The 20,016-nt window shown below is 42.3% G+C and overlaps 1 protein-coding gene across 4 annotated transcripts in view; it reads right to left on the bottom strand.

Annotated features, from left to right (window-relative positions):
• Positions 1–20,016, bottom strand: part of LOC115141946 (glycerophosphodiester phosphodiesterase domain-containing protein 5-like) — a 124,290-nt gene that overhangs the window by 66,426 nt on the left and 37,848 nt on the right. For 2 of the 4 annotated variants that reach the window (XR_010458542.1, XM_029681372.2), the window contains exon 2: positions 2,989–3,164. Coding sequence is in view for 3 of the 4 variants with exons in the window: in XM_029681372.2 (XP_029537232.1) it covers positions 2,989–3,105 (117 nt within the window). In the remaining variant the exon portion in view is untranslated. Of the gene's footprint in view, positions 1–2,988; positions 3,165–20,016 lie in introns of those variants that run through there. The other 2 variants (XM_065000472.1, XM_065000473.1) reach the window with 1 other exon arrangement.

The raw sequence follows: 20,016 nt of genomic DNA, 5'->3' as shown, positions 1-20,016 counted from the left end.
TAGGGAGGAGGCTTCTAATGTTAACATGCATGAAACCAAGGCTATTACGGTTACAGAAGTCATCAAAAGAGAGCGCCTGGGGAATAGGAGTGGAGCTAGGCACTGCAGGGCCTGGATTCACCTCTACATCGCCAGAGGAACATAGGAGGAGAAGAATAAGGGTACGGCTAAAAGCAATAAGAATTGGTCGTCTAGAACGTCTGGAACAGAGAGTAAAAGGAGGTTTCTGGGGGCGATAAAATAGCATCAAGGTATAATGTACAGACAAAGGTATGGTAGGATGTGAATACAGTGGAGGTAAACCTAGGTATTGAGTGATGAAGAGAGAGATATTGTCTCTAGAAACATCATTGAAACCAGGAGATGTCATTGCATGTGTGGGTGGTGGAACTAATAAGTTGGATAAGGTATAGTGAGCAGGACTAGAGGCTCTACAGTGAAATAAGCCAATAAACACTAACCAGAACAGCAATGGACAAGACATATTGACATTAAGGAGAGGCATCCTTAGACGAGTGATCAAAAGGGTCCAGGGAGTGGAGAGGTTGGTTTGGGGGTCACGGCGATTTAGACAGCTAGCCAGGACATCGGTAGCAAGCTAGCATAGGATGGAGGTCTGTTGTTAGCCACCTCTTGCGTTCCGTCAGTAGATTAGTGGAGTTCCGTGTTGTAGAGGGGATTAGTCCAAATCACACAACAACAAAAAAATAAAAAACAATAGATATAGTTATAGAGGCCCAAGAAGAAACATAATAATAATAAAAATAAATAAATTGTCCGATTGTCTATTCAGATAGCAGCCGGTAAGACAGCTAACGGTTAGCAGGCCGCAGATGGGCATTCAGGTAACGTCGCGACGGAGGAGCCAGCCGGATCTCCTTCGGGTAGATAACGTCGGCAGTCCAGTTGTGAAGGCCCGGAGGGGCTCCGTGTAGGCAGTAAAACGGGTCCGGATAGGTGACTGCAGCCTAGGAGTGATTGACGGAGCTCAGGAGTGGTTGACGGAGCTGGCTAGCTCCGGAGTAATTGATGTTTGCTCCGGAATCGACGAAAGTAGATAGACACACGGATAGCAGCCAGCTAGCTGTGAGATCCGGGAGTGAATGTCCAGAGAGCAGTTGAAATCCAGGGACATGGAGAGAAAAAAAATCGGTCCGGTTTGTTCCGTTCCGAGCCGCGCTGCGCCGTACAAAACTGGCGATAGATTTTCGAGTTAAAGGATAGCTGATGACCACAAACCGTGGTTAGCTGAATACGAACGAGTTGCCAGTAAAGAAGCTAACTAGCTTCTGATTAGCTTCTGGCTAGCTCCTGGCTAGCTCCTGGCTAGCTTCTTGGAGTTTCTGGCTAGCTTCTGGCTAGCTTCATGGAGGATTGCAGATTTGATTGCAGATTTGAGGTAAATAATACGTATTTATACATATCAATTGGTGAGGCAGGTTGCAGGAGAGTGTATTGAAGATGAGTTGATGGAAAATAAAAAATAAAATGTATGTGAAAAAAAGTTGTAAATATATATATATACACGACACGACAAGACGAGGACAAAAGACGTCTGATGCGTTCTACCTTTCTCCCTCCCCGTATGGATCCTTCCATACATTTCAAATCTACACACAATACTCAATAATGACGAAGAGAAAACAGGTTTAGACTTTTTACAAATGTATATAAAAAATATAAACATTTTCGTAAATATTCAGCCCCTTTGCGATGAGCTCAGGTACATCCTGTTTCCATTGATCATCCTTTAGGTGCCAAAAGGCAGCAACCCCCCCCATCCAACCTGACAGAGGCTCTTCAGAAAATAATTGGAGAAACTACCCAAACACAGGTGTGCCAAGCTTCTAGCGTCATAACCAATAAGACACCCTGCTGTAATCGTTACCAAATGGTGCTTTCAACAAGGTCTGAATACTTAAGTAAATGTGATATCAGTTTCTAATTTAATAAATTTGCAAACATCTACAAAAACCTGTTTTTCCTTTGTCATTAAGGGGTATTGTGCTCAGATTGATTATTCACTTTTTTTTTTAAACAAATTTTGCAATAAGGCTGTAATGTTACAAAATGTGGAAAAAGTCGAGGGGCCTAAATACTTTCCGAAGGCACTGTAGTGTCACATTTCTATACCACTTAAAACATTTACGGTACGTTATATTTCACACACAGGTTTCAGCCCTCTCAGCTCTGTCTACTTGTCCCAGGCTAGCTAGGTGATGGTGGACTATTGTGCTCCAATTACCATGTGGTACTAAATCTGACAGACCAGGGCTGCTTGGCATTATGGAAAACCTACTTAAACAAATAAACGTTGCGATGAATGTGACCAAGGGGAGGCTCTGAATGCTTGATAAAAAAAATTGAATACTATCTGCAGCACGTCCAGACTTAAACACAGTTCCAGGACATGTAGGTGCTCTGCAAGGCCAAAGGCACCTCCAGTGACAGCCCAAGGACAGGTTATTACAGGAGGGATGGGAAAGGGAAAAGGGGATACCTAGTCAGCTGTACAACTGAATGCACTCAACTGAAATGTGTCTTCCGCATTTAAAACAACCCCTCTGAATCAGAGGTGTGGGGGGGGGGGGGGTGGCATAAATGACATCCACATCTTCGGCGCCCAGGGAACAGTGGGCCTACATGGCTTTTTATAAATGCATCTTGAAAGATGGGGCATGGGTAATGGATGGCAGGGAGGAATCCTGCCCACATGCACTGCACGCTCTCACAGACACGCCAAATTAGAGTGTTTTTAATTAATAGTGAGATATAAGATGCAGTGTGGTGCTGTAATCCTGCAGTGAACTTGGAACGAAAAAAAGAAAGTGGACTGTCTGGTACCATTTGATTACACTCGCTCCAGTCAACCAACTGACATTTGGCCGATAATAGATCTTCCAGAAATTACTAACTTCCATATACCAACATGCCATGTCCATTATGGTCATTTAGGTACAAACGTAAGGTCTACTAGGCAGAACTCACCTTAGTGGTGTCATCATGTGACCGTTGGTACCGTTTCCACCGGCACCCATAGATCCCTGTGAGACATGACAAACACAGCTGCCTCTCGTAAACCTGCAGGGGTTGGTGCTTCACCATGCTCCTTCAGTTCTGGCACGCCTCCAGACCTCTAACATCCCATTGACCAAACAGGAAACCTGCATGGGAGAGCAACAAGAAAACAGAAACATTAGTATTGCCTACAATACATTCTAAAAGGAAATATTGTATCCATTAGGACTCAAGACCGGTGCGAGGTTGATTGTTGTGGGTATTTCACTGAGGTGACATTTGAACATCAACAGTCAGCAAGACCGATGAAATTTGAATAGCAACATGCCACATGCTTATTTACGCACTGAATGAGAAAAGAAAGATAGCGCAGTTAGAGATGGCAGCTAGAGATGGCAGCTTCGCTTCAAGTCCTTAGGAAACTGTGCATTATTTAGTTTTTTTATGTATTATTTCTTACATTGTTAGCCCAGAAAACCTTAACCTCTCTGAACCACCCATACCGGATCCGGGATAATTGTCATCAGCAACGCTGAATAGCATAGCGCCACAGTCAAATAATATTACTAGAAAATATTCATATTCATGAAATCACAAGTGCAATATTGTAAAAGACAGCTTAGCCTTTTGTTAATCCACCTGTCGTCTCAGATTTTGAAATTATGCTTTACAGCGAAAGCAATACAAGCGTTTGTGTAAATTTATCGATCGCTCGACAAAACAATAAGTACACTTAGCATCAGGTAACTTGGTCACGAAAATCAGAAAAGCAATCAAATTAATAGTTTACCTTTGATGATCTTCAGATGTTTTCACTCACGAGACTCCCAGTTACACAACAAATGTTCCTTTTGTTCCATAAAGATATTTTTTATATCTCCGTTAATTTGGTGCATTATGCCCAGGAATCCACCGGAAAGAGCGGTCACGACAACGCAGACAAAAATTCCAAATTATATCCATAATGTCCACAGGAACATGTCAGATGTTTTTTTATAATCAATCCTCAGGGTGTTTTTCAAATATCTATTTGATAATATATCAACCGGGACAGTTGGCTTTTCACTAGGACCGGGAGTAACAATGGCTGCCTTTCTCTTTTGCGCACAATTCACTCAGAGCCCCCACCTATCCACTTAAGCAATGTGGTCGTTCACGCTCATTCTTCAAAATAAAAGCCTGAAACTATGTCTGAAGACTGTTGACACCTTGAGGAAGCGATAGGAAAAGAAATCTGGTTGATATCCCTTTAAATGGAGCAATGGGAGGCTATGGAACATGGAGTTTTCAAAATAGAAGCCACTTCCAGACAATATTTTGACAGTTTTGGAAACTTTAGAGTGATTTCTATCCTAATCTGTCAATTATATGCTTATTCTAGCATCTGGTCCTGAGAAATAGGCTTTTTACTTTGGGAACGTTATTTTTCCAAACATAAAAATAGTGCCCCCTAGCTTCAAGAGGTTAATAAGTGTTATTACATTCAGCCGGGAAGAATTACTGGATATCAGAGAGACGTCAACTTACCAGCACAACGACCAGGAATACGACTTTCCCAAAGCGGATCCTTTGTCTGCACCTCCCAGGGCATTTGAACTGATTACAGAGGCCGACCCAAAACAACGCCGTCGGAGGAGCGGTCTTCTAGCAGTCTTCTAGAGGAGCGGTCTTCATTCGGATGCACATACATCACCCACCACTTCCAAGTATATTACTCGCTAATGTCCGGTCCCTAGTTAACTTCTTGGTGACAGGGGGCAGTATTTTCACGTCCGGATGAAATGCATGCCCAAATTCAACTGCCTGCTATTCATCCCCAGAAGACAAGATATGCATATTATTAGTAGATTTGGATAGAAAACACTCTGAACTTTCTAAAACTGTTTGAATCATGTCTGAGTATAAAATAATTTATTTAGCATGCAAAACCCAGAGGACAAACCATTCAGATTTTTTTTTGAGGTCACTCTCTTTTCAATGAGGTTTCATTGGGAATCCAGATTTCTAAGGGACCTTCTTGCAGTTCCTATCGCTTCCACTGGATGTCAACAGTATTTAGAAATTGTTTGAGGTTATTCCTTTGTGTAATGAAGAAGTACGGCCATCTTGAACGAGGGTCACTTGAAGTGTGCTGTTAGATAGAGGCGGAAACTATCATATCAAATCCGGAAACTATCATTTCAAAAACAAAATGTTTATTCTTTCAGTGAAACACAGAACTATTCCGTATTTTCTCAAACGGGTGGCAACCCTAAGTCTAAATATTGTTGTTACATTGCACAACCTTCAATGTTATAGAGACAAAGTGGAGTCGGAATTCAACGGCTCGAACACAAGACATATGTGGCAGGGTCTACAGACAATCACGGATTACAAAAAGAAAACCAGCCTCGTTGGACATCGACGTCTTGCTCCCAGACAAATTAAACAACTTCTTTGCGCTCTTTCATGACAATACAGTGCCACCAACACGGTCCGCTACCAATGACTGTGGGCTCTCCACCTCCGTGGCCAACGTAAGTAAAATAAATTAAACATGTTAACCCTTGCAAGGCTGCCGGCCCAGACGGCATCCCTAGCCACGTCCTCAGATCATGCACAGTCCAGCTGGCTGGTGTGTTGACGGACATATTCAATCAATCCCTATCCCAGTCTGCTGTCCCCACAAGCTTCAATATTGCCCCCATTGTTCCTGTTCCCAAGAGAGCTAAGGTAACTGAACTAAATAACTATCGCCCTGTAGCACTCACTTGTCATCATGAAGTGCTTTGAGAGACTAGTCAAGGATCATATCACCTCCACCTTAGACCCACTCCACAAACGATGCAATCACCATCACACTGCCCTATCCCATCTCGACAAGACAAATACCCATGTAAGAATGCTGTTCATTGACTACAGCTCAGCATTCAACACCATAGTACCTTTCACATTCATCATTAAGCTTGAGACCCTGTGTCTCGACCCCACCCTGTGCAACTGGGTCCTGGACTTCCTGACGGGCCGCCCCCACCCTGTGCAACTGGGTCCTGGACTTCCTGACGGGCCGCCCCCAGGTGTTTAAGGTAGGAAACATCTCCACTCCGCTGATCCTCAACTCTGGGGCCCCACAAGGGTGCGTTCTCAGCCCCCTACTGTACTCCCTGTTCACCCACGACTGCATGGCCATGCACACCTCCAACTCAATCATCAAATTTGCAGACAACACTACAGAGGTAGGCTTGACTACCAACAACAACAAGACAGCCTACAGGGAGGAGGTGAGGGCCCTTGGAGTGTGGGTGTCAGGAAAATAACCTCACTCAATGTCTGCATAACAAGAGATGACTGTGGACTTCAGGAAACAGCAGAGGGAGCACCCCCCTGTCCACATTGATGGGACAGCAGTGGAGGTGGTGGGAAGTTTTTTGTTCCTCGTGTACATATCACCGACAAACTGAAATGGTCCACGCACACAGACCATGTAGTGAAGAAGGCACTACAGTGCCTCTTTAACCTCGAGAGGCTGAACAATTTGGCTTGTCTCCTAAAACCCTCACTAACTTTTACAGGTACACAATTGAGATCATTCTGTCGCGCTGCATCACCGACTGGTACGGCAACTGAAACACCCACAACCGCAGGGCTCTCTAGAGGGTGGTGCGGTCTGCACATCGCATCACCAGGGGCACACTACCTGCCCTCCAGGACACCTACAACACCCGATGTCACAGGAAGGCAAAAAAGATTTAGTCACTACCTGTTCACCCTGCTTCCATCCAGAAGGCGAGGTCAGCACAGGTGCATCAAAGCTGGAACAAAAAGACTGAAATACTCCTGAAAGTAGCAGGAATTAAACTTTCACCTAGCGGTGTATAGGCTCTGTTCAATCGATAAATGATTCATAGAGATTACGGTTTCGATGTGAAGGAAGACTTATGAGATCACGTTTTACCGAACTTTTTAGTAGAAGCCAGGGATGAAATATTGTGGATTCCTTACGATGGGAAATTGGCTAAATTTGCCACAGGAAAACTTATTTTGGGTTGAAGAATCTAGGCGAAATGCCAGGGGAATGGACTCTAAAGGTAACACATTTAAATTAGATGGCTAAACATGCCTTGTTAAGTTTTTTCTGATACGAGACATTGTGGTTTTATTTTTAAATAGATTTACGTTTTATGTAGTCTTATTCTGGAATTGATTCTAGGATGTTCGAAAGGGTGGAGGGGTCACGAGGAATTGGTATAGGGGTTACCAAACCTAAAATTAACTTTAAATGTTTTATGTGGTGGTTATGGAGAATAATGAGGTAAGAAGACCAGTGTTAGACTTGGTGGTGAGATAATGTCGCCGTGTCTAAGGGTAGTACATGCTAAATAAAGGATGGGGTGGATTAAAACAAACATTTCATGATTGGAGTAAGGACAGTGAATTTACAATTAATAGGTTTAGTTTATAATTAATTATTTTGGATTGCTGATTAAAATGTTGCATAGTGAATGCTAACGGAATGTACACTTTTCCGAAAGAGCGGTTTCATTATTTTGATTTGGAAGGTCCCCTGAGATTGAGGGAGGAGAGCAGTTAGTGATATTCGGCAGTTTGAGGTATTAATGTAATTGGATTAGGCCATAAACGAGTTCAAGATAATAAGTGAGGCCAGTTCATGTGTGTTCTGGACCTACGGTTCACCAGCACGCACACACCATTTACTGGTTACGAATGTACGTTTAGTGGTGTATTGATACTGTGGGATTTATTGGATGGGGTCTTTTCAATTCAGTTAAATTGGCAATGCAGAAGGATGGAAATGTTTGAAAAGGTACTTCAATTGTTTCTGAAGGACAGGGAAAGAAAAGGTGGAGGAAACATTTTAATGGTGTCGAATGCCCTGTATCCTAAAAAAATTATCGTGAGCAATGATCAACCTCACTAGAAATTAACGGAACACGGGAATTTCATTATAAAATGAATGAGAAACACCAGTCTCGATCCAAATTGTACCATTACTTTAGGAGATTATTATTTCCGTAGGGAGTTAGAGTTCTAATTCTAAGTTGATTAGTTATTTGAATTTGTTTATTTTTGATTTAACATGTTACTGAATCACGTGTTCCAAAGGGGAAAATGACCAGTTCCGAGGTCCTGGTCCTTGTGTACTTATACAGTGGTACAGTGTTCAGTCTGCTTATAGAAAGGAACATATGTTAATAAGGGATGACAACTATTTAAAATGGATTGTGATATATGTATTGCTGATTTCATTTTGTGTTTTTGTTTTGATACAAATTTTACCAGATTGGATAATGGAGTGTGGAATTCTGCGAGTGGTTAGGGTGCTAACTTCATAATCTGGTAACTCTTCCGAGAGGTCGCCAGTAGACTAAAGGAGTATGGACTAATTTAGAAAAATGGTTTTAGCAGTAACAATACGTTATGCTTATTGACATTTGTCATTGAGATAATGTTATGAAGAAAAGGTTCATGTCAAAATTCATCATATAGTCAATGTTTGTCTGGATTTCCTGAAACAGAAATGAAATTAACTAAACTATTGTTATGATCTGTACTTTGAGGTTATCATGGGAAGGTGGTCAGATTGTGGTCAAATTATTCCTACCATGCATTAAGACACTGAGTGTGTGTAAACCTCAAAACCCTCCCTAACAGGCTTAAGAAAGAGCAACAAAGGCGTGCAATGAGAGACAGTGACTTTTACCACTCCTATCTGAGTCCGAGCCATAAACCAGGGCCGGGGTAATGAGAGCACCTGTGGAGTGAGTGTGGAGAGAGAGAACAGCTCAGGTGAGACTTGTGTACATGAGAGAAACTGAACTATCTACTTGGATATAAAAAAATGTGACATTATCAAGGGCCATGAAATGTCACAGGCAAATGTTACGTTGTGAAAATGAACTGTAAACGCTATCTGAAGAAGACACGCTAGAATGATAAGTGTCGGGTGAAGGAAAGTGGGGGGTGGTATACACCCTGCCAGGCCACTTGTGACAGCAAAACAGGGACAAAAGGGGGCTGTAATGAGAAGAGTCATTACCAGCAATAAAAAGTTGTTGTTCATAAACAGGGATGATGTGTGCTAAATTGAGAAGCTGGAATTCGAGTCCTAGACTCAAAGTCAGCACTAAGGACTGTCATTCTACATTTTGGTTGGATCATTTATTAAATGGTTTTATTTGTGATTGGGATACAGCGAGAGAGAATTGCTACAGAACGATGAGGGGTGGGGGCGCTGCTAAAATGTATTTGTCCGAGAGAGTCTCCAGAAACCTTCTCTGAGGTGGTTTGTTAGGGAATCACTGGATTATAGCTTGGGACAACCATGAAAGTTTTTTGTTCTCTTTTGTTTTACCCTGTATTCAGAATTTTAATGTTACATCGCATCAATGGGTGGTGCTAAATTATTAAACATGTACTTTGATTTGATTTGACTTCAATACCAACATATTGCACTGAACTAGAAAGACATAAGTGGTCGTTGAATTACAATAAACATGTAACTTTTAATTGCATATAACTACCTAACACATTCATTAATTATGGCAGATTTATTTCACTACCCCTTTACAGAAATAGGCCTACAATTGGAATATTGCTCAACTTCAATTATACAATTCCCCCAGAATATTAAAGCTTCTTGATGGATCTCTTTAGTTAAGTCTACCATGGCCTCCCGAGGGGCGCAGTGGTCTAAGGCACTGCATCATAGTGCTAGCTATGCCACTAGAGATTCTGGTTTAGAGTCCAGGCTCTGTCGCAGCTGGCCATGTCCGGGAGACCCATGGGGAGGCGCACATAATTGGCCCAGCATCGTCCGGGTTAGGGGAGGGTTTGGCCGGCAGGAATGTCATGTCATTGCCCCATCGCGTACTAGCGACTCCTGTGGCGGGCAGGGCGCAGTGTACGTCGCCAGGTACATGGTGTTTCCTCCGACACATTGGTGAGGATGGCTTCAGGGTTAAGTGGGCATTGTGTCAAGAAGCAGTGTGGCTTGGTTGGGTTGTGTTTCGGAGGACGCACGGCTCTCGACTTTCGCCTCTCCCGAGTCCATACGGCAGTTGCAGCGATGAGTATGCATGTCGTGAAGCTAATAGCAGTGACGCTATTACTGTTTAACTCAGTTAGGGCAACATCTGAAAAATAGCGCACTTGGTTATGTGTATTGGTGCTCGCCCAGTCGGTGAAAGCTAACATCACCCACGACTGAGAACGGTTGACTGTCAAGGGCAATGAATTCTATTTTCTTGGCTTTAATGAATTTCGACTGAGTTGTCTCGCTGAAATTTTCTTACTATTTCAAATAACTGCTCGATCCACACAGCAGACATTGTGGGCTAGGTTGGGAAATTTTACGTGGCGTCATTACGTCATGTACCTACAGTTGAAGTCGGAAGTTTATATACACCTTAGCCAAGTACATTTAAACTCAGTTTTTCACAATTCCTGACATTTAATCCTAGTAAAAATTCCATTCTTAGGTCAGTTAGGCTCAACACAAACTATTATTCAGACATTTCACATTCTTAAAATAGACAGAATTACTTATTTCAGCTTTAATTTCTTTCATCACATTCCCAGTGGGTCAAAAAAGTACATGCACTCAATTAGTATTTGGTAGCATTGCATTGAAATTGTTTAACTTAGGTCAAATGTTTCGGGTAGCCTTCCACAAGCTTCCCACAATAAGTTAGATGCATTTTGGCCCATTCCTCCTGACAGAGCTGGTGTAACTGAGTCACGTTTGAAGGCCTTGCTCACACACGCTTTTTCAGTTCTGACCACAAATTGTCTATAGGATTGAGGCCAGGGCTTTGGGATGGCCACTCCAATACCTTGACTTTGTTGTCGTTAAGCCATTTTGCCACAATTTTGGAAGTATGCTTGGGGTCATTGTCCATTTGGAAGACCCATTTGCTACCAAGCTTTAATATCCTGATGTCTTTAGATGTTGCTTCAATATAGCCACAATTTTCCTGCCTCATGACACCATCTATTTTGTGAAGTTCACCAGTCCCTCCTGCAGAAAAGCACCCCCACAACATGATGCTGCCACCTCCGTGCTTCACGGACAGGATGGTGTTCTTCGGCTTGCAAGCCTCCCCCTTTTTCCTCCAAACACAACGATGGTCATTTTGGCCAAACAGTTCTATTTTTGTTTCATCAGACCAGAGGACATTTCTCCAAAAAGTACGATCTTTGTCCCCATTGTGCAGTTGCAAACCGTAATCTGTCTTTTTTATGGTGGTTTTGGAGCAGTGGCTTCTTCCTTGCTGAGCAGCCTTTCAGGTTATGTCGATATAGGACTCGTTTTACTGTGGATATAGATACTTTTGTACCCGTTTCCTCCAGCATCTTCACAAGGCCCTTTGCTGTTGTTCTGTAATTGATTTGTACTTCTCGCACCAAAGTATGTTAATCTCTAGGGGACAAAACACGTTTCTTTCCTGACCAGTATGGCGGCTGCGTGGTCCCATGGTTTTTATACTTGCGTACCATTGTTTGTACAGATGAACGTGGTACCTTCAGACATTTGGAAATTGCTCCCAAGGATGAACCAGAATTGTTTTGAGGTCTTGGCTGATTTCTTTTGATTTTCCCATGATGTCAAGCAAAGAGGCACTGAGTTTGAAGGTAGGCCTTGAAATACATCCACAGACAATTGACTCTAATTATCTCAATTAGCCTAGCAGAAACTTCTAGCCATGACATCATTTTCTGGAATTTTCCAAGCTGTTTAACTTCTTATAGCCACGATGGGTAGATTAAAGGCTCAGTCAACTTAGTGTACGTAAACTTCTGACCGACTGGAATTGTGATACAGAGTGAAATAATGAGTGAAATAATCTGTCTGAAAACAATTGTTGGAAAAATGACTTGTGTCATACACAAAGTAGATGTCCTAACCGACTTGCCAAAACTATAGTTTGTTAACAAGAAATTTGTGGAGCGGTTGAAAAACGAGTTTTATTGACTCCAACCTAAGTGTATGTCAACTTCCGACTTCAACTGTACATTATATAGGTATGCACGTCAGTTTTGACGTTGGTTTTGCAAATCGGCGTTAAACTAGACATTGCCGATACCGATGTTGGCATTTTTAGCTAATATCGTCTGATTCCGATATGTTCACCGATATATCGTGCATCCCTAATCAAAGCAAAAAAAAGTAGATGTTCCAAATGTCATTGAAGTACCTCAGTAAAATAGAACACACAGTACTAGTGGCGGACTGCCCAACTGGCATGACAGGCAAATGCAAGATGGGTTGGTCTATTTTTAGCGCAGTGGGTTTGTCTAACTTGGTTTTATTGCACAAAATTATAATTATCTGGCTAGTAATGGAGGCCTCAAGGGGGAAAAAAAATTTCTGGTGTGGTGGCCTCAAGGGGGGGAAAAAATGTACTTGTGTTAGAAACACCAGGGCCGATTTCTGGTCCCAGTCCGCCCCTGCACCGTACAATGACAAGCCCTTTCAGTGCTTTGATACCAAGCCAAGACACAAATTAGAATTGCCATTGTCAAAACCTGTTTCCAATGACAACTGTGCCTCTTGTGGCTTCCATCGATACCTACAAGGTCAGAGCTAAATTACAATCTAGTCATAATTGAAAGGACTGGGCATGCGGGGCAGGAGTCAGTTTTGGCCTGGGTCTACTCTGACTAATCACAGATTCATTGACTGAAAGATCCTGCTGGCTCAGCAGCAACTCATATCAGCTGTAATAATACTGTATTGTGTCACAGTCCTCCTTGGGTATGAATGAGCATGCTGATCAAGTTTACTCTGAAAAATGCATGTCGATTACAATCTGAAAGTGAAACAATCCAAGATGTTATCAAGAGTGTAAATAATTGATCTGTACACAAGATTACAACAGAGGATATGAGTTTAAACTGTTAGTAAACATGGCTTGGTGATTAATGAAAATGATTACAAATGGAGATTAGAATGCAATATTATCAACATGTTTCTCAATTGAAGGCTTTGCCTGACTTGCTAGTCCTCCCACTGCGCAGGTTTTAATTGCAGTGATCCTATGGGCTGTCTTTGTGAGCAGCGCTGTTTTAGGAGGGATTTGAAATACATGTTGATTACACTCATCAGCATGCAATCAGGGCGATGTGAGCTCTGCTGCTCTAGACAGCTGTTTATTTGCATCGTAGGAGGGGGCTGTGCTTCATGTTATTAGTGGAACTGCAGTGAGAAGGGCAGGGAGCTTGTCAAGACCACCCTGTCATGCCCCAGCTGGCCCTGTGGTGCAGCTCCGTGACCAGACCAAAATCAGGCTGAGCCATGTGGTGGAGCAAGACTAGTCCTGGCTGAGGAGCTTCAGGGTGTTGTAGGGTTTAGCTGAGGATCAGACACTGCTGCCTTCTCTGCCTTGCAGCAGCACAGCTATTTGATCATCTGTTTTTTGTCTAAATAAATCACATCAGAGGGGTGGATGGATGCATAACACAAGTACAAACCATGGGCTTATAAAATCTGCTGTGGAAACAAACTGCTGTCCATAGACTTCCCAACCTCCCAGGAGGGGGTGAGGAATGGATATATTAAAGGGAGTACTGCATAATGAAGTAGTGCCGGCTTCTATTCTTGGGCACTATCGCGCGTGTGTGTGTAAGTGTATTAATATGGAGAAGAAAGGACTTGGGAGGGTCTTCGTTCCATAGACAGGATGATGATACTGAACTAACCAACTTCAAATATGAGCTCAAGTAAAACATATACACACACACCTATTCTAGGTCATCCTATTACGTAGTGGGGTTAATAAACAGCACTCAACTTCACTGTAGTGAATATCTTGGATCATGCCATTCTCTGATAATTATTTGTATTTAGGTTTCTAGTCCAGTCAGGTTTCCAGAGTAGAGATTGATCATTACAGAATATCCATTGCCCAACGAAGTAGATGGGTATTTTCAAATGGACCAATGGAAAGGCATGACCAATGACAATGGTTGGGCATACTCTTAGACTAGCTGTTCAAGTTCAGCATTAGTCACTAATACATTATTAGTGCACATAATGCAGACAATTCGATATTCACAGAAAGGTTGTTTGCATTAGATAATGAACAGGCAAAGAGAGATGAGTAAAGGTGTAGACCTGTGGTTAACAGGTCAATCACGATCAATGTCGATCTCGAAGGCATTCCTTGTCAATCACCAAATATTTATGTTAAAAAAAAACAACGATAAAGCCTTGCGTTCCCATTTTTTCTTCTTTTTTTTTCTTCAAGTTGTTGGCAGTAGGTGCTCTTGAGTCAGCAACCCTAGTGCCGGGAAGGCATTGTTCCCATTTTTAACCATTTCACGTGTCTGATGGTAGAAGTCCGCCTACCCGGCAAGCCCAGAGAGCAAATCAAATGCACCTAAAGGCCCAGCGCTGGCCAATCAGATAGATCACCATGTCTGTTTATACTGTGAGATTTCAAAAATGTAAAACCATGTCTCGAGAGAGACTCAATGAATACAGCAAAGAGCTGCTGTTTTTAAATCAGTAAGTTCATGTTAAGTTGTTACTCAGCATGGTCAACACTTCGTTCAACACTGTTATAAGCCATAAAGTGTGTGATCTCCCTACTTCCACTCACAATACAACCAGCACTTTTTAATTTATTTTTTATTTCACCTTTATTTAACCAGGTAAGCTAGTTGAGAACAAGTTCTCATTTACAACTGCGACCTGACCAAGATAAAGCAAAGCAATGTGACAGAAACAACAATAGAGTTACACAGAATAAACAAGCGTACAGTCAACACAAAAAAAAGAAAGTCTATATACAGTGTGTGCAAATGACATGAGGTATAAATAGGCCATTGTAGCAAAGTAATTACAATTTAGCAGATTAACACTGGAGTGATAGATGAGCAGATGATGGTGTGTAAGTAGTGATACTGGTGTGCCAAAGAGCAGCAAGGTATATAAAAACAATATGGGGATGAGATAGGTAGATTGGGTGGGCTATTTTCAGATGGACTATGTACAGCTGCAGCGATCAGTTAGCTGATATTTAAAGTTAGTGAGGGAAATAAGTCTCTAGCTTTGTTCCAGTCACTGGCATCAGAGAACTGGAAGGAAAGGCGGCCAAATGAGGTGTTGGCTATGGGGATGACCAGTGAGATATACCTGCTGCAGCGCGTGCTATGGGTGGGTGTTGTTATCGTGACCAGTGAGCTGAGATAAAGGCGGAGCATTACCTAGCATAGACTTGTACAGATGTATATAGAATAGTGTCGTCTGCATAGAGGTGGATCAGGGAATCACCCACAGCAAGAGCGACATCGTTGATATATACAATATATACACTGCAGCTGTATGAATGACTACAGAAAAGTGTTCCGATAAACTGCCGTTGTTATTATTAGCGGCTTGTCTTTTTTCATATCAAGGAATATTTCACTTTCTCTGGTCATAGGAGTAACATGAATTGGTGAATTTTTTGTATTGATTAATGTTGCATAGGCTTACGTTTTTTAAGTGATGTTTAAAAAGGACTGAGGGGTCTCTGCTTGCATTTTGACTCAGTGATCTTGACCCAGAAAACAACATGAAAGATGTAAAAATAACTCATGTGAATATAGCATATGCAGTTTAGACTATTTGCAGAGCAATCTTGATCTCGTTATCTCCAATGTGATCCAATTGAGTAAAGGCACGACTGAAATGTGTCTAATGTGCATTTTTCTCACCATTGTTCATTTGCCTGAGCATTATGCAATGGTGACCGATTGCAAGTAAAGAAGCCTGACAGCATACTGTTAGGAGTGTGGGCTGCCCCAACAAAGTCACACATTGTCTGTGACCGTCTGCTAAACAAGACCAGCTCTTTCTTTTCAAAGCCCAACGTTCTCAAAATATTTGTTGCGGACAGAAAATCACATGTTGCCTTGAATGCTCTCTGTCCTAATGTCTGAGAAATAAGACAGAAGTGGGAGGAAGGCCCAAATTGTTCATCTCAGATTCTGCTGCCTCATGTCCTCCAATCAAAGAGGCAGGGTAGGAAATGCTTCAGCACTTTTCCCAGGCCAGCAGAGAGAGAGAGGGGAGAGTGAGACTCCATTAACCACCAAACAGACTAGAGGTAGACTGAGGCCAAGAAGCACAGGCCTTCAGCATGACCAGATGTCAGGCCAAAGCCATTGGGCAGGAGTGTTACAGATAACATAGTACAGACACCTCTCAGACTTTCATAGCTTCTCCTCTCAGCAGAGGTAACACACTGGAAATTGTATTTTTTTTAACCTTTATTTAACTAGGCAAGTCCGTAAAGAACAAATTCTTATTTTCAATGATGGCCTAGGAACAGTGGGTTAACTGCCTTGTTCAGGGGCAGAACAAAAAGAGTATTACCTTGTCAGCTCAGGGATTCAACGTACTAACCACTAGGCTACCTGCCGCCCCAACTAGCTGGAGCTCAAAATCCCATAGGCAGCTAAACTTCACAGCGTCAGTCAGATTCAGATTCCCAAGGCTATTTTAGATAGACTTTGTGCAAACTTAAATCTATAGACAATTGACCATACGCTAAACCCCGCCTCAGAATTTTGGGCAACCAATCGCAGCGCTCCAATCGAGTCCGATAGCTCCGACAAGCTCATGTTTAAAATCACATGAAACTGGAAAATTCAGCCAAAACTCTGTCGTTCACGCAATGGAAAGGTCAAATGCTTTATTCTAAAAATGTAAAGAGAGTGGGCAACATGGAGAAACAAAATTGTGCAGTTTGAGGCTAGAGGCAGAAAGTGATAAGGGCGCTGGAGATAGGGGTGGGGGCTAGTGGGTCTGGGCAGGTGTGATATAGTCATGTGTGTATGATGTAGTCGTTTGTATGTCTATGTTTTTTATTGTTAATAAAAGATTAAATCTTATAAATCGCATGAATTTTTTATGGATAAATAATTGAGCAGTGCACCAGCAGGACTTGCTACTCTGATTCCTGAAATGCAGAGCCTGTTGGGGGTATTTTTTAAATCCAAAATGATACTTTTGTTACATTGTTTGCTTGCTGGTTAGCTAGCTCTCAGTCTCATTAACCACCAAGCATTGCTAGCTAGCTACTTACTATAACTTGCTTTTTCAAAATGTAAGTTAACTAGCTAAGTTAGCAATGTTATGAATACAACTCCCATCTGCTGTCGACATCAGGATATGATTTGAAACCTCTAGCTCCAAAAGTGGTTGTAGCTTTGACTGCATGCTGACAGTGAATTAAGACCCATTCACATTGTAATGACAGTCCACCACAACATACCCAAGTCTCCCGACTAGCAAGGGGTAGTCTGCATTTAATTTAATTGGGTATTAGAAACACAGTTTGAGATCATTGTGAGGGGATTCCGCCAGTGGTTGAATGGGAAATTGGGCTTCCGGGAAAATGTTGCCCGAGGCCGCAACAGTAATCAAGGGGGACAGGGCTGTGCAAAGGGTCAATTGTTGAGATGGAGCTCCAAGCATGGATTCCCTTTTTCAATTGATAGATTAGTTTGGTCCGTTCATTAGTACCTGACATTCTATCGTAAGACCACCTCATTAAAGGATTTTATTGGCTTTAATAAATCGCTCCTCATTGCCATTAAAAACCACAACCATCTCCTTGGAGAATTGAGCTATAGCCATCAAGCATATAGATGAATAGGGGAGGCTTTGGTTAATGAAACACCCAGTGAAGAGTACATTTCAACAAGCAGGCTGATAGTAATTAGATCACTGACGTTAAAAGAAGCTCAGTCTCAGGGAGAGTTGATGAGTCAGTGGAGTGGTGACAGTCACAGTCTGTCACTCAGTGTCACGTCTGCCCTCTCCTCTCTCCCTCTGTGATCCATCAACACATTTAATTAACAGATGGTTGGTTTCCATTTGGTCAATTGCGAAACGAGTGACTTCCTCCCTCGAGTCACTCTCCCACATGGCTCCAAAAGGCTGACACAGCTCCTCGTCCCACTTGCGCTAAATCACTTGCCAGGAACTGAGGGGCATATTCATTCACCAACACCTCGTGAGCCAGAGAGCTCACCTCGATGCGTCGAGTGGCATGCTACAACTGCCTGTTCAGGTGTGTGGGCTCCAATTTCACTCTGTGCAGGTCTGATAGAGTTCCATGTGCTGTGGGCGGAATTATTGAGTCTCTCTATTCCAGTCCTGTATTAGACTCCTCAGGCCAAGTGAAGTGCACTGCAGAGTGCATTAGGGAGTAGATATAGTGGAAGTATTCCGGAGAGCCTGCCCACTCCACATCAACCCACTGAGGTACAGAGGCACCAACAAAGGGAAACTATTCTGCATTTAGGCATCCCATTGGGAAATATAATTTTAACTGTCTATAATGGGACGACATAATGAAATGAGGGGAATCTAAGGCACACTGTGATACTTAGTCATTTGCATAAACAGAAGTTTGAGTGACAGAGAAATCCATTACGCAGTCCACCCTCTCACATTTCAAATCCTCTTCCTATTCCAGGGTCAATCATTCTAAGTTAATCCTATTTAGTGAAATGGACTGGGCTGTGTCTATCTGAGAGGGCTGCAAATACAATCATTTCACATGGCTATAGCAGTGGTATGTGAAAGAAATAGGATTAGGCCAAGATGCACAGGGCTAAATTAAAATCTTAAAATGCCAAATGTCACATGATTACACTTTCAATGAATTCTCTCATCAACAGCCAATCAAAGGGAATGGTGAGTGGTTTAGAATAGGAGATCTCATGAATGTGATGCACTGTCGTAGAATGTATACAACAGTAAATGTTCAATATAAAACTCTCAATCATATAGGACATTTGTCCCCCTTAAGTGCCATAGACCTTTTAATGCAGAGCAACAGCAATTTATAATATAGTGGTGAGAAATTTCTCTCAGGGTAGAATATGGCTTCAAACCAGATATGTGAGAAGTTATTAGCCCACATCTACCCCAATGCCATAAGACTGCTGTACAGAAGTGGCGACCTCGACATATTACCTCAAATCACCCCAACTACCTTGACCCCAGTACACTGACTCATTACCGACACTCCTTGTATATAGCCTCATTGTTATTTTATTATGTTATTGCTTTACTATTTTCTTTTTATCCATTTGTTAAAATGTTCTCACTTTTTAAACTGCATTGTTGGGAAAGGGGTCGTAATAGAGCATTTCTCAGTAAAGTCTACACTTGCTGTATTCAGCGCATGTACAAATAAAATGTGATTTGATTTTGTAGCCTACTAGCCTTGAACATGCACATGATGCACGTGGCCTCAAGCTACACAAAAATCACAGCAACCCTATCACACACCGTTCCTAACAGGAGTCTATGATAAATCACACAGACAGCTGTAATGGTGTGCTGTGGCATGGCTTTGCGTGCTGCGCGCAGTCAGAGCGTCCCAGGCCCCAGCACACTCCTTCACCCCCACAGCTGCTAAACATAGAGGACAATAGCAGGCTGACACACAAAACACTTTCCAAAAGTACTCCCGTCAGCGTAACTCTAATGCGAATGTGAAGGATACAGTTGGCACATTCCACTGTACAGGCAGAGGGATGTCCTGGCATCCCCAATCATCAGAGAGAGAGCCTGATGATCAACAACCATTGTTCAGCAGAGTTCCAGGTGGATGGGTTTTAAACTTTTGGGACTATTCCATTAGGTGCCATCGTGTCAGACTCGCTAAGTTAAGCACAACCTTTAAAGCTTTTTTGGAAAGATATCAAATACTATATTTTAAAAATATATACGCAACACGTAAAGTGTTAGCCCCATATACACAAACTGCTTATTTCTCAAATTCTTTGAACATTTGTTTACATCCCTGTTAGTGAGCATTTCTCCTTTGCCAAGATAATCCATCCAACTGACAGGTGTGGCATATCAAAAATCATGATCATTACACAGGTGCATCTTGTACTTGGGACAATAAAAGGCCACTTTAAAATGTGCTGTTGTCAAACAATGCCACAGATGTCTCACGTTGAGGGAGAGCGCAATTGGAATGCTTACAG

This window comes from Oncorhynchus nerka, linkage group LG14 (genome assembly GCF_034236695.1).
Source record: "Oncorhynchus nerka isolate Pitt River linkage group LG14, Oner_Uvic_2.0, whole genome shotgun sequence".
Lineage (NCBI taxonomy): Eukaryota > Metazoa > Chordata > Actinopteri > Salmoniformes > Salmonidae > Oncorhynchus > Oncorhynchus nerka.
This window is presented reverse-complemented; position numbering and strand designations above follow the sequence as displayed.